Here is a 13,808-nt window from a genome sequence, read left to right as displayed (position 1 = left end):
AATTAGACCACCTGGTATGCCCAATCGATTATTAGTTAGTGCTCCTAGGATTACACCTGACATTTGGATGGGGTTAGGTAACCTGTGGATATTCTGGCCATTAGAACCCCCACAGCTTCAGTGTACACGTAAACTGAAGCCAGGAGAAGTTGTCACTGTCTATGACTACGTTTGCTGGGAGGGTAGGGGACAAGGAACTACCCTGACAGGACACTTACTATTCCAAGCTAATGATAGCTGTGTGTATGTTAATGACACCATATCACAAGACATACATTTTAATCTCACTACCACTGCAGGCAATCATATCATTTACTGGCCTGCAGATAGAGTTTTTCAAGTAGCCCTTAGGTTCCAGATACCCTTTAATTGGACTAGCTTACTATCTGATAGATTTCAAAATTTGCTTTCATTGTTACCTGAGATTCAGAAAATCTCTGAGGTACAAGGGCAAATTCACATGCTTCAAAATGTATATCAAGTAGAAAAGTATGCCTTTCACACTGCTTATAGAGTATCTACCTTATGTACTAAATATGATGTATTGTGCTTTATGACAAAGGCTGTACAACAACCCCATTATAGTATTGCTATGGGAATGTTATTGCTTATATTGTTATTAGTTAGCTTAGGATTATGTTATTGTTGTTGTAAAAGACGTAATAATAGTAATACCTTTCATGTTCATGCTAATCATGCATTATCATTGCATCCAATCAAAACCCCTAAGGTTGAAGCATCTAATTTAGAATCTGAAGTCCAGGACTTGATGCAAATAGAGATTTGAGAATGTTTGTTGTACTAGAAGTACAAAAGGGGGGGTTGTGGAAGCAGAGAAAAGAACTGACAGAAGGGAACTGCAATGCATGATGGTTGTTAGCAAGAGTCAGGCTTCGTAGAAGGGAACTGCAATGCATGATGGTTGTTAGCAAGAGTCAGGCTTCGTTAGCAAGAGACAGTCTTTGTTAGCAAGAGTCAAGCTAGCTGTGACCCTGATAACCCTGATAACGCGAGATTTGTAGAAGCGAGGATTGTGTGAGGATTGTGTAAGACGGGTGAGAAAGAGCTGTGTAAGAAGTCATTGTGACCTCAGTATAGATAAGGTGTAGTAGACCTTGTGTAGATAAGGTATAGAAACTAATTGTATGTAGGCAAGAGTCAAAACAAGTGAGGAAATGAGATATCAAGATGGCCTATGTATAAACAAAATGCAGCTGTCCCTCATTATTTCTGTAATGAAAGGTATAAATGCTTGCTGTAATTAGTTACCAGAGAGAGACCTGCTTGCTCTCTCCTCTGCACATGTGAGAGTTAATAATAAAGCCTCTGACTTGCTGTACCTAAACAAAATAGTGAGAACTCAGTTTTTCTCCGACACCCCTTATTGGTCCTTTAGGTCAGATGCCAGCCAGGTTACCTGAGCTTCTTAACCCTTTACAGGGAAAAGGATTTTGGAGTCTCTGGCCAGGAGGGATTTATAGTACTGTACACAGGACAGCTATTACCCTTCCCTTTATAGTTATGACACGCCCCCCAAATCACAGATAGTGTTGGATGTTCGGTTCCACACTGGCTGTGATTTCTTCCTGGAGTTCTAGGAGAAAACAGAGTTAATAAGACACATGTACCTTTAGACATACTACTAATTATATAAAAACTAACAATATGTTTCATTCCACGAACAATTGTTAACCAGTTAACTCTGGGAAACTTTCCCGGGAGAGTGCATCAGCCACTTTGTTAGAAGCTCCCGAAATGTGTTGTATTTCAAAATCAAAATCTTGGAGAGCTAAACTCCACCGAAGAAGTTTTTTGTTATTTCCCTTGGCGGTATGAAGCCACTGTAGCGCAGCATGGTCTGTTTATAGTTGGAAACGCCGTCCCCAAACATATGGGCGTAGCTTTTCCAGCGCGTACACAATGGCATAGCATTCCTTTTCGCTGATTGACCAATGGCTTTCCCTCTCAGACAGTTTCTTACTGAGAAATACGACAGGATGGAATTCTTGATCCGGTCCTTCCTGCATTAAAACTGCTCCCACGCCTCGCTCGGATGCATCTGTGGTTACTAGGAACGGTTTGTCAAAGTCTGGGGCCCTTAGCACAGGGTCAGACATGAGTGTTGCCTTAAGCTGGTTAAAGGCCTTTTGACACTCATCAGTCCACTGAACTGCATTTGGCTGTTTCTTTCTGGTTAGGTCTGTCAGCGGGGCAGCGATTTGGCTGTAGTGGGGTACAAATCGCCTATAATATCCAGCCAAGCCTAAGAAGGATTGGACCTGTTTCTTAGACTTTGGAACCGGCCACTTTTGGATAGCATCCACTTTGGCCTGTAGGGGATTTATAGTTCCTTGACCCATCTGGTGCCCCAGGTAAGTCACTCTGTTTTGGCCTATTTGACACTTTTTAGCCTTAACAGTTAGTCCTGCCTGCTGGATGCGCTCGAAAACTTTTTCCAGGTGCTCCATGTGCTCTGCCCATGAATCAGAAAAAATGGCCACATCATCGAGGTAGGCAACTGCAGATTCTCCCAATCCCGCTAGGAGACCATCTACAAGTCTTTGGAAGGTGGCGGGTGCATTTCGCAACCCGAAAGGGAGTACATTGAATTCATACACCCCTGCCTGGGTGACGAAGGCTGACCTTTCCTTAGCGGGTTCATCTAGTGGTACTTGCCAGTACCCCTTGGTTAAGTCTAAAGTAGAGATGAATTGGGCATGTCCCAATTTCTCCAATAGCTCATCTGTGCATGGCATTGGATAGTTGTCAGGACAAGTTACAGCATTTAGCTTACGGTAGTCCACGCAAAAGCGTATTTCTCCATCTGGTTTGGGAACTAGAACCACTGGAGATGCCCATGCACTCTTAGAGGGGCGGATTATACCCATCTGTAGCATGTCCTGGATCTCCCTTTGGATAGCAGTTTTGGCATGAGGTGACTCCCGGTAGGGTGGGGTTCTAATAGGGTGAGCATTACCTGTGTCAATGGAGTGGTATGCCCGTTCGGTCCATCCTGGAGTGGCTGAGAAAATTGGTGCAAAGCTTGTGCACAGCTCCTTGATCTGCTGTCGCTGCAGACGTCCAAGGGTCGTGGAGAGGTTCACCTCTTCCACGCCACCATCCTTTTTTCCTTCATAGTAGACACCTTCAGGCCACTCCGCGTCATCTGTTTCCTGGGCTGTAAACTGGCAAACGTTTAATTCTCTGGAATAAAAGGGCTTAAGAGAATTAACATGGTATACCTTAGGCTTTATGTTGCAGGTGGGGGAGGCTATGAGATAGTTAACAGCTCCTAGGTGCTCCTGGACCGTGAATGGTCCTTCCCACGACGCTTCCATTTTATGGGCCTGGATTGCCTTTAAGACCATGACTTAGTCTCCTACTTTGAAGGACCGTTCTCTGGAATGTTTATCATACCAGGCCTTTTGCTCTTCCTGAGCATCCTTTAGGTTTTCTTTAGCAAGGGCCAAAGAATGTCGGAGGGTGTTTTGTATGTTGCTTACAAAGTCTAGAATGTTTGTTCCTGGAGAAGGCGTAAACCCCTCCCATTGCTGCTTCACCAACTGTAATGGCCCCTTAACCTCACGGCCATACACAAGTTCAAATGGTGAAAACCCTAAACTGGGATGTGGTACAGCCCTGTAGGCAAAAAGCAACTGCTGCAACACGAGGTCCCAATCATTGGAGTGTTCATTTACAAATTTACGTATCATGGCCCCCAAAGTTCCATTAAACCTCTCCACCAGGCCATTGGTTTCATGGTGGTAAGGGGTGGCAACCAAGTGATTCACCCCATGAGCTTCCCACAAGTTTTCCATGGTTCCTGCCAGGAAGTTAGTTCCCGAATCTGTAAGGATGTCGGAGGGCCAACCTACCCTGGCAAAAATGTCTGTTAATGCCTGGCACACACTTTTAGCCCTGGTGTTGCTTAAGGGTACTGCTTCCGGCCATCGGGTAGCAAAATCCATGAAAGTCAGTACGTACTGCTTTCCTCTGGGTGTCTTCTTTGGGAAAGGACCCAGAATATCCACAGCTACGCACTGAAATGGGACCTCAATTATGGGTAGTGGCTGGAGAGGGGCTTTAACCTGGTCTTGGGGCTTTCCCACTCGTTGGCACACCTCACAAGACTGGACATAATTAGCAACGTCCTTGCCCATTCCCTCCCAGTGGAAGGACTTCCCCAACCGGTCCTTGGTTCTGTTCACCCCAGAATGGCCACTGGGATGATCATGGGCTAAGCTCAAGAGCTTTACCCGATACTTAGTGGGAACTACCAACTGTCTTTGAGGATGCCAGTCTTCCTGGTGCCCACCAGAAAGAGTCTCCTTGTATAAAAGTCCTTGTTCTACAACAAACTGGGATTGGTTAGAAGAGCTGAGAGGCGGTGGGGTGCTCCGCGCCGCCGCCCAAGCTTTCTGAAGGCTGTCATCTGCTTCCTGCTCGGCCTGGAACTGTTCCCTTGATGCTGGAGACATCAGTTCCTCCTTGGACTGTGGACTGGGGCTTGGTCCCTCTGGAAGCGATGCAGGTGATGGGGCTGTTTCCATTGACTGTGAACCGCTGTCCGCTGGTGCACTATGTGGTAACTCAGGCTCTGGCTGAGCCTCTTGGGTAGGGTTATCTGCTGCTTCTGCCAGTTCAGGCTCGCTGGTGCCCTCTGGCGTTGGAGTTGTAGACGGGTTTGCAAGCGCTGGACTCAGTGCTGGCAATGGTTCTGGTGCTGGTTGCGTTGCCAGTTCCGGTTCTGGGACTGGCTTTGGCTGGGTCTCTGGGATTGGATCCACTACGGCTGTTGCAGTCGTTGGCAGGGGATCCAGTTCCACCACCTTTGTCTGGGTCTCCGTTAACACAGACGGGGCCCTGGTGGACGGCTCAGGAACAGGGATGGGGGTGAAAGCTTGCTTAGCCTGGCTGCGGGTGACTATTCCCACCCTCTTGGCTAGCGTCACATGGTTGGCCAAGTCTTCCCCCAGCAGCATGGGAATGGGATAATTGTCATAGACTGCAAAAGTCCACATTCCTGACCAGCCCTTTTACTGGACATGCAACGTGGCTGTAGGCAAGGTTACAGTTTGTGACACGAAGGGTTGAATTGTCACTGTAGCCTCTGGGTTGATGAGTTTGGGGTCCACTAGGGATTGGTGGATAGTTGACACTTGAGCCCCAGTGTCCCTCCAAGCGGTAACCTTCTTTCCGCCCACTCTCAAGGTTTCCCTTCGCTCCGAGGGTATGAGAGAGGCATCTGGGTTTGGGGATCTTTGGTGTGATTGGGGTGTAATGAACTGTAATCGGTTGGGGTTCTTGGGGCAGTGAGCCTTTATATGTCCCAGTTCATTACATTTAAAACATCGCCCTGCTAAGGTATCGCTGGGACGATGTTGGTTGGTGGATACTGGTGTGGTGGGGTGAGAAGGCGTCTGGGGTTTCCCTTGGGATGTGGGTGGGGCCTTGGGTTGTCCCCGGTGGTAAGGTTTTGTTTCGGCTTGCCCCTTCTGATATTCGCTCCAACTGCTACTAGTTTTTTTCTTTTCTGCCACCTCCACCCATTGGGCTCCAATCTCCCCCGCCTCAGTTACAGTTTTGGGCTTCCTATCTAGGATGTACCTTTCTATTTCCTCAGGAACACCCTCTAAAAACTGCTCCATTTTTACTAGGGAAAGTAGATCTTCCAGAGATTGAACATTTGCTCCTGATACCCAGGCATCACAATTTTTGTCAATGTGGTAGGCATGACGGGTAAATGACACATCGGGTTTCCACTTTAGGGCTCTGAACCGCCGACGGGCATGCTCGGGTGTTAGCCCCATTCTGAGTCTGGCCTTGTTTTTAAAAAGTTCATAACTGTTCATGTGTTCCTTAGGCATTTCAGCCGCCACCTCTGCTAAGGGTCCACTGAGTTGCGGCCTCAGCTCTACCATGTACTGGTCTGTAGCGATGCTGTATCCAAGGCAGGCCCTTTCAAAATTTTCTAAGAAGGCCTCAGTATCATCGCCTGCCTTGTAGGTGGGGAATTTTCTGGGATGGGAAGTGGTACCTGGAGGGGGGTTGATAGCATTGGCTGGTGCATCCTGCTTAGCCTTTGCTACTTCCAGTTCATGCTTCCTTTCTTTTTCTCTCTCCTCCATCTCTTTCTCTTTCAGCTCCATAGTTCTCTTGTGAGCCTCCTCTTTGGCTTTTTCCAGCTCCATCTCTCTTTCATGGGCCTCCTTTTTGGCTTTTTCTTCTCTTTCTTTTAGCTCCATCTCTCTCTTGTGGGCCCCCTCTTTGGCTTTCTCCTCTCTGTCTCTCAGCTCTATCTCTCTCTTGTGGGCCTCCTCTTTGGCTTTTTCTTCTTTGGTAGTCATTTTCCTGTTTTCTTATGCTGGGTCACCCCCTTTGCAGTTGACTGAAACTGGGAAGCTCTCAGCTCTGGCTGCTGCTGAGTTAACAGAAACTTTCTAACTAGCTACTCCCGAGGATGTAAAAAGAAAAAAAAAAACAATTCAGCTTGTAAATTCCCTTTAGCTTTGTTTGCTCATTTGAACACTTCTCTTAACAAAGGACCTGTTAAAAAAACTTAACACCTCTGCCTTCAGGCAAGGAGAGATAAGATATGCATCTATCTACTTCCAGCTCGGCTTTCCAAGCAGCTAGAAGGAAAAAAAAATCTCACTGGCTTTTGGGTTTAAAATGATCCCACCGCTATCCACCATGTCAGGGCTGGATCCCCACTTTGAACTTTAGGGTACAAATGTAGGGGCCTGCATGAAAACTTCTAAGCTTAACTACCAGCTTAGCTCTGGTTCGGCTGCCACCATTTCAATGGATTCCCTCCCTGGGAAGCCTTGAAAAACCTTCACCCATTCCCTGGTGAAAACAAATCCAAACCCCTTGGATTTAAAACAAGGGGAAATTAACCATTCCCCTCCTTCCTCCCACCAACTCCTGGTGAATCAGTTCCAACCCCCCCTGGGATCTACAACAGGGAGAAATTAACCATCCCCCCTCCTTCCTCCCACCAACTCCTGGTGAATCAAGATCCAAAACCCCTTTGGATCTAAAACAAGGAAAAATCAATCAGGTTCTTAAAAAGAAGGTTTTTAATTAAAGAAAAAGGTAAAAATCATCTCTGTAAAATCAGTATGGAAATTAACCTTACAGGGTAATCAAACTTAAAGAGCTCAGAGGACTCCCCTCTAGTCTCAGGTTCAAAGTACAGCAAACAAAGATAAACACTCTAGTAAAAGGTACATTTACAAGTTGAGAAAACAAAGGAAAACTAACACGCCTTGCCTGGCTATTTACTTACAAGTTTGAAATAGGAGAGGCTTGTTTAGAAAGATGTGGAGAACCTGGATTGATGTCTGGTCCCTCTCAGTCCCCGAGAACGAACACACTCCCAAACAAAGAACACAAACAAAAGCCTTCCCCCCCCAAGATTTGAAAGTATCTTGTCCCCTTATTGGTCCTTTAGGTCAGATGCCAGCCAGGTTACCTGAGCTTCTTAACCCTTTACAGGGAAAAGGATTTTGGAGTCTCTGGCCAGGAGGGATTTATAGTACTGTACACAGGACAGCTATTACCCTTCCCTTTATAGTTATGACAGGAAGTCTAACTTCCATAGACCCATTGTCGAATGAGATTTCTGCCTGTAGTTTAGTAAGGATATCTCGACCGAGGAGCACGATGGGACAAGAAGGACTGCATACAAACTGGTGGGAGATTTGACGGTCCCCTATTTTCACTAGGAGAGGCACAGTTTTTTCCAAAGATGTAGTTTGTCCCTCTATGCCTTGGACCATGGCACGTCCCCGGGCTCTACCTCGGAGAACCTTTTTCATGGGGAACAAACTAAGGGTGGCCCCAGTATCAATAAGAGTTTCAATTGGGTGGCCCTCCACTTTAATTTTTACCGTGGGATCCAGACTGGCAGCTTGCGCCGCCAGGATGGGCCGCTGGGTCCCCCGGCCCCCCTATGGGGAAGATCCTTCCCCCAAAAGTCCTGTATTGTTGAAGAGGATGGGAAGGGACTGGGTTCTATCTTTACGTTCCTTTCCCATGGCCTGTCACCGGGAACACTCATTTTTCCAGTGTCCCTCTTCCTTACAGAAAGCACACTGATTTCGAACCAATCGAGGGGCCCTCTCCTTTCCCACTGGCCCTGGTCGTCCCTTAATTTTGTCCCCCCTTTCCTCACATCCTTCTCTCAGGGCCATGGCTAAAACACGGGCCCCTTTTTTCCGAGAATGGGACATTCTGTTGTTTCCAATTATATAGATCACTAGTGGTTAAGGGAACATATACCATAGTGAGATTGCCCTCAGAGGCTACAGTTTCCTGCAGTGGACACAAATAATTCTGTCGCAGGGGCCCTTAGAGTACCGGGCCATTAAGGTCTTAATACTTTGTGATTTACATTTCTGCAACCATGGGGGAGGATTGGCCACGAAGTCCTGCCAAATATCTATATAGGAATATTGGTTCCTATGCCCATCTCGGGTCACAATGGTATGTATTGCTTGTGTAATCCCTGGTTTGAGCGTCCCTCCCTCGGGCCATTCCACCCCGAATGTCATCCATTCAAGAGTGCAGAATTTTACAAGATTGTCCTTACATAATGCAATTCCATAATCAGCCTGGCGTCTAAACGCCTTCCAGTTTTCCAACATACATCCCACGGGTGTCCCGGAGAAGGTGCTTTGTCCGGACCCCATGATGCTTTATCCAGAGTTTTCTCTCTTTTTTTTTTTTCCTCCGAAACAAAAATATCAAAAGGGAAAAGGGAAAGGTATCAGATATCCACTGGGTCATGAGGTTTGACTGACCCCCCTTGCAATCAAGATATCCTGGTCACCGGGTTTCCCCTCGCAGGAGTCTTGGGGTGGCTGAAGTCAGTTTAGCCTCAGACCTGTCAGTGGCACTCATTCAGCTTTCACACAGATCTTTTAGTCAGTTACAATCTCGATTTCCAACACACCATTAAGAGGAGATACAGAATTACCCATCCCAGAAACAAGAGTAATCCCTGAGATTACTCCAAGTCCCCACAATTATTACAAACGACCCATAGACTTGTGGACTAAGTTACATTAGTCATTGGCCATTACTCTTTAATGAAAAACACAACAACAAGACATTTACAAAACGACAATAACGTTAACATACCTTCCTGTATACAGGCTGCCTAGGGGATTTCCACCATGTCCGACCCACACCTCGGGGGCGTTATTCCTCAAACCCGGGAGGTAAACGCACTTTCCGCCCGAAGTGGCCACGTCCGGCAGTCAGACTTCCCCTCCTTCCAAAGCCGTCTTGCTTCTGTGTCCTTCAGAGTTCTCTTCAGAGAGGACACAGCCGCCCCGGCCGATTGTGACGATCTGAGGCCCGAGCAAACCAACAACTTGAGGTGGCCACTTCCCAGGATCGCCCTCGGCCGCCGGTCAGCGCCCTCTACAGGGAGAGAAGTCCCATCTGGGGTGCCATTGTTAGCCAAATGGGCTCGGTTTCCCCTTGGAGCTGCACAATTACCCCAAGGAGGCACGGGAGTCTAGAAGACGGCTTTAAGTTTTTATTGACCAGTCAGCTGAGTGGGTGCTCCCCTCGGCTAATGCCAGAGAGAGAGCCCCTTACAAGTGTGGAGCAAGCCTTTTTATACCTAGCAACAAACAACTTAGCATGCATACGTTATACGCGTATGCGGAAGGAACATTTCAAAAGGCCTTGTATGCAGATTGAGAGAGAGGCAAGGGAATGGATACATAACAGGATGCGGTTTAACATTTTACTTGAACTTATCACCTCTTTCCTTAGCACCCTCCTTCTCTCCCCCCTGCACTCCACTCTGAGGCATATGTTAGACTAAAATAGCAGTGCCTGTCTGTCTCACCTAGGCTGGTGGTTTGGCCACCTTGTCTTATCGCATAATCTTGCTGCACAGAGGGCTGCAGCGGGTATTTTGCAGAGACAGCCGTTGCTCCTGATATGACAGCTGGGCTTATAAGCAAATAGTTGACCTGTTGCTCTAACACTGATTTCTCCTCTTCTTTACCTGGAGTAACTTAACTGAAGTCAATGGGCCTAATTTTCATTTACTTTTCCAGGCAGGCCAACACACCACAACTTGTAGGTTTGTAGTTTGACATGTGGTGACATTAGTGCTTTCCCATGTGTTTGATATATAAGTATATTTGTGTTTTGATTTTTGTGGATATTTTTTAGTGTTTGTGGTTGGTGGGCATGTGTTTGGGTTGTTTGTATTTGTGTTTGCGCTTTTGTGCGTATGTGTGTGCGTGTGCTGGGTTTTGTGAGCTTGCTTTTCATTTTGTTTTTGTTTTTTTGTTTGATCTGTATGTGTGTTTAGAGTTTGTATTTGGTGTGTGCCTGAGACCTCTGTGTAGCTCAAAAGCTTGTCTCTTTCACCAGCAGAACTTGGTCCAATAAAAGATATGACCCCACCCACCTTGTTTCTTTGCATTTAGCTGTGTGTTTTGTTTTTATGTTTGTGCTTGGTTTCATTTGGTTCTTTTATTTTGCTGTATGTGTCTCTGTGTGTTTGATTGTGGTTTTGCTTTCTGTTTATATTATGTTTTTGCCTTTGTTAAGTTTGTATTTCTCTCTGGTTTTATGCTTCCCTTTTTCTATTTGGGTTTGGAGGATCTTTATGTGCAGGCATTTGGTTGTGTTTGTTTTGTGTTCTGTGTGTTTGGTATGGATGTGTATTCATGTGCTTCTTTGTGCTACCTGCTCTGTTTTTCAACTGGGAAAACATAATAATGAATGTGGCTAATATTTGTTTATTTATATTCTTATTTATTAAGCAAACCTGGAAAAATATGTAGGTGCACATGCAATTTATCATCATCATCATCATAACAAATCCCAAAGAGACGTGGCCTCCTTGCAGATCAAGCACCTCCCAGATCAGTCTCTAGCTATGTCCATAAGGTGGTGTGGCTGGGTAGTCAGTTCATGTCCATCATTGGCAATGTTATCATGCCTCCAAAGCTTTGGTGATCATGCAATTGCCGGCCATGTAGCAGCATTCCTTAGTAAACAGTTCCATAATTAATTTTTCTTCCATCCTAACAATATGCAATTTATAGATTCATAGATTCCAAGGCCAGAAGGGACCATTGTGACCCTCCAGTCTGACCTCCTGGATAACACAGGCCAGAGAACTGCCCAAAAATAATTCCTAGAGCACAGCTTTTAGAAAAAAACATTGAAAATTGTCAATAATGGACATCATGATCATAATAATTGTCATCATGATCCTTGGTAAATTGTCCCAATCGTTAATTACTCCCACTGTTAAAAATGTATACATTATTTCCATCCTGACTTTGTCTAGCTTCAATTCCAGCCATTGAATGGTGTTAGACCTGTCTCTGCTAGATGGAAGAGCTCATTGTCAAGTATTTGTTCCCCCTGGAGGTACTTAGAGACTGCAATGGAGTCATCCTTTAACCTTCTCTTTGTTAAGCTACATCGATTGAGCTTATAAAATACATACGTTTTATAAAGAATCTAAGCCGATGCTGACCAGGATTTTCAAATAGGCCTCGGGTTCTCAATGCCCACCAACCATTGAGTTTCAATGGAATTTAGGCATCTGATTCTTTTCGATCCCCTGGGATATCCCAGGCACTTTGTTAACTGAGTAGAGCTCCACAAACTACCCAGATACCTTGGTTAGCTCCTGGAGATCCTGATCGGAGCTTCCCAGGTGATTAAGAGCCAATCATAGATGAAATTCACCCCTCTGTAGAAGACTAGCCATGAGAGAGACTGAGGGAGGGAGACCCACGTTCTTGCCCCTTGGTGGCAGGAGGATACCCCGGCTGCAGGCAAGGTGGGTGACAGCTGCAATGTTGCCTTCTGAAATCCCCTTTACAAGGTCTGAGCTGGGGGCAAGCTGGGGTCTACAGCAGACAGTGATTCCAGTCAGGGCTGTATCCCATGGGCCCACCGGGGGAGGCTGTTGTCAGGGTCACAGATCTTTCAGACTGTGTAAGCTACATCAGGGGCTTCTCAGGTATGTCGAGGTACCTTTGGCAGCTTTGAAAATCTCGATTTAACCAGATAAAGGTGCCTCAAAGGCCAACAGATTCCCAGACTGTCAGGCCTATCAATAAGAACAGAAGTACAATGAAAAATGCTGGGCCAGATCCCCCACTGGTGTAAATCAATACGGCTCCATTGACATCAATGGGGCCAGATCCCCAGCTGGTGTACATCAGCATAGTTCCATTGGTGTCAATGGGGCCAGATTGCCGTCTGTTGAATTCTGAAATGAGTGGAGCTATGCCATAGATTAACAGATGCCCTGGCTCTATATCAAATGAAGATATGGCCCTGTCAATTATTTATTTATTCATTTATTCACCACTGTGGGAGCACTTCAAGGCCACAGCCCAGTTGGGCCCTGTTATATTACGTGCTGTACAAAGGTATAGCACTGTTCCCTTGCAACTGGGAGGCAGAGTCTTTACCAAGTAAAGCTGATGCCTCACAAAGCCAGGACCAATGAGTGAAGAATAGGGCTGGAGAACTATTAGGAGAGGAAGGGTAGCTATAGGCTCCAGGGGGGTTACCCAACTTCTAATCTGTCCCATGGCATCTCCAACAGGAGCCATTAACTGAGCCATCCATTCCCCATTAACCTATCTGAGACCCAAGAACATTATTTTCCGGTTTACTTCTGCCCCTAATCATTTTCCTGAGGGCCTTTTTGACATCCTGGTTCCTTAAGCAGTAAATGACAGGGTTGAAGAAGGGTACTATGACCGTGTAGAGCATGGACACCAACTTATTGGAGTCAAAGGTGTACATGGCCCTGGGCCGGGCGTAGGTGAAGAGGGTGGTAGAGTAGAAGATGATCACAACAATCAGATGGGAGGTGCAGGTGGAGAAGGCTTTCCATCTCCCCTGAGCCATGGGGATCCGCACAACAGTGACCACTATGCAAGCATAAGAGGCCACCACCACAAGAAGTGGCAGTAGGATCATGATCAAGGCCAGGATAAAGTCCACCCTCTCTGCCAGTGACATGTCGGTGCAGGCCAGGTTTAGCAGAGGTGAGATGTCACAGAAAAAATGGTTGATGACTGAGCCACAGAAGGTCAAGCGGGAGATGAAGACGACCTTGAGCATGGAGCTCGTGAAGCCACTCACCCACGACCCAGCCACCAAGCAGAAGCAGAGTCCATGGGTCATGATGGCAGAGTAGCGCAAGGGGCTACAGATGGCCACATAGCGGTCATAGGCCATAACAGCCAGGAGGACACACTCGGTGCAGGCCAGAGCAATGAAGAAGTAGAGCTGGGCCATGCAGCCCAGGAAGGAAATGTGCTGGCTTCCCCTCAGTAAGTCGAGCAGCATCTTAGGCACTGTGACGGTGATGTACCAGATCTCCAGGAAAGAGAGGTTGCTCAGGAAGAGGTACATAGGCTTGTGGAGGGGGTAGCTCACCTGGACCGTCACAATGATAACCATGTTCTCCACAAGCGTCAGCATGTAGATGAAGAGGAAGATGAGGAAGAGCAGGATCTGCACCTCCTTCAGAGCGGTGGGGAACCCCAGGAGGATGAATTCCTGGACACTGCTCTGGTTTTCCTTCTTCATCTCCACCTTTGAGAAAAACCTGCAGAGATATAGTAATAAAAACAATACTCAGCGATTGCCTAGAGTCATAGATTCCAAGGCCAGAAGGGTCCTCTGGGATCATCCGATCTGACCTCCTGTATAACACAGGCCAGAGAACTAAAATAATTCATAGAATAAGTGTAGCATGGCTCATCTGAACCTCTCACACCACATTATAAAGG

At 46.6% G+C, this 13,808-nt stretch overlaps 1 protein-coding gene across 1 annotated transcript; it reads right to left on the bottom strand.

Moving 5' to 3' along the window:
- Positions 1 to 3,558: 3,558 nt before the first annotated feature.
- On the bottom strand, positions 3,559 to 13,605 carry LOC128845839 (olfactory receptor 6P1-like; the record flags this gene model as incomplete). The annotated part of the gene is made up of 2 exons (XM_054044879.1): positions 12,681 to 13,605; positions 3,559 to 3,575 (listed from the first exon to the last, which is right to left on the bottom strand). Coding segments are annotated over exons 1-2 (942 nt in total), but the record flags the coding sequence as incomplete, so codon positions are not given.
- Positions 13,606 to 13,808: the final 203 nt, after the last annotated feature.

The sequence above is a fragment of the Malaclemys terrapin genome, chromosome 12, assembly GCF_027887155.1.
Source record: "Malaclemys terrapin pileata isolate rMalTer1 chromosome 12, rMalTer1.hap1, whole genome shotgun sequence".
Lineage (NCBI taxonomy): Eukaryota > Metazoa > Chordata > Testudines > Emydidae > Malaclemys > Malaclemys terrapin.
Note: the sequence above shows the minus strand (reverse complement) of the source record. Positions and strands in the feature narration are given on the sequence as shown.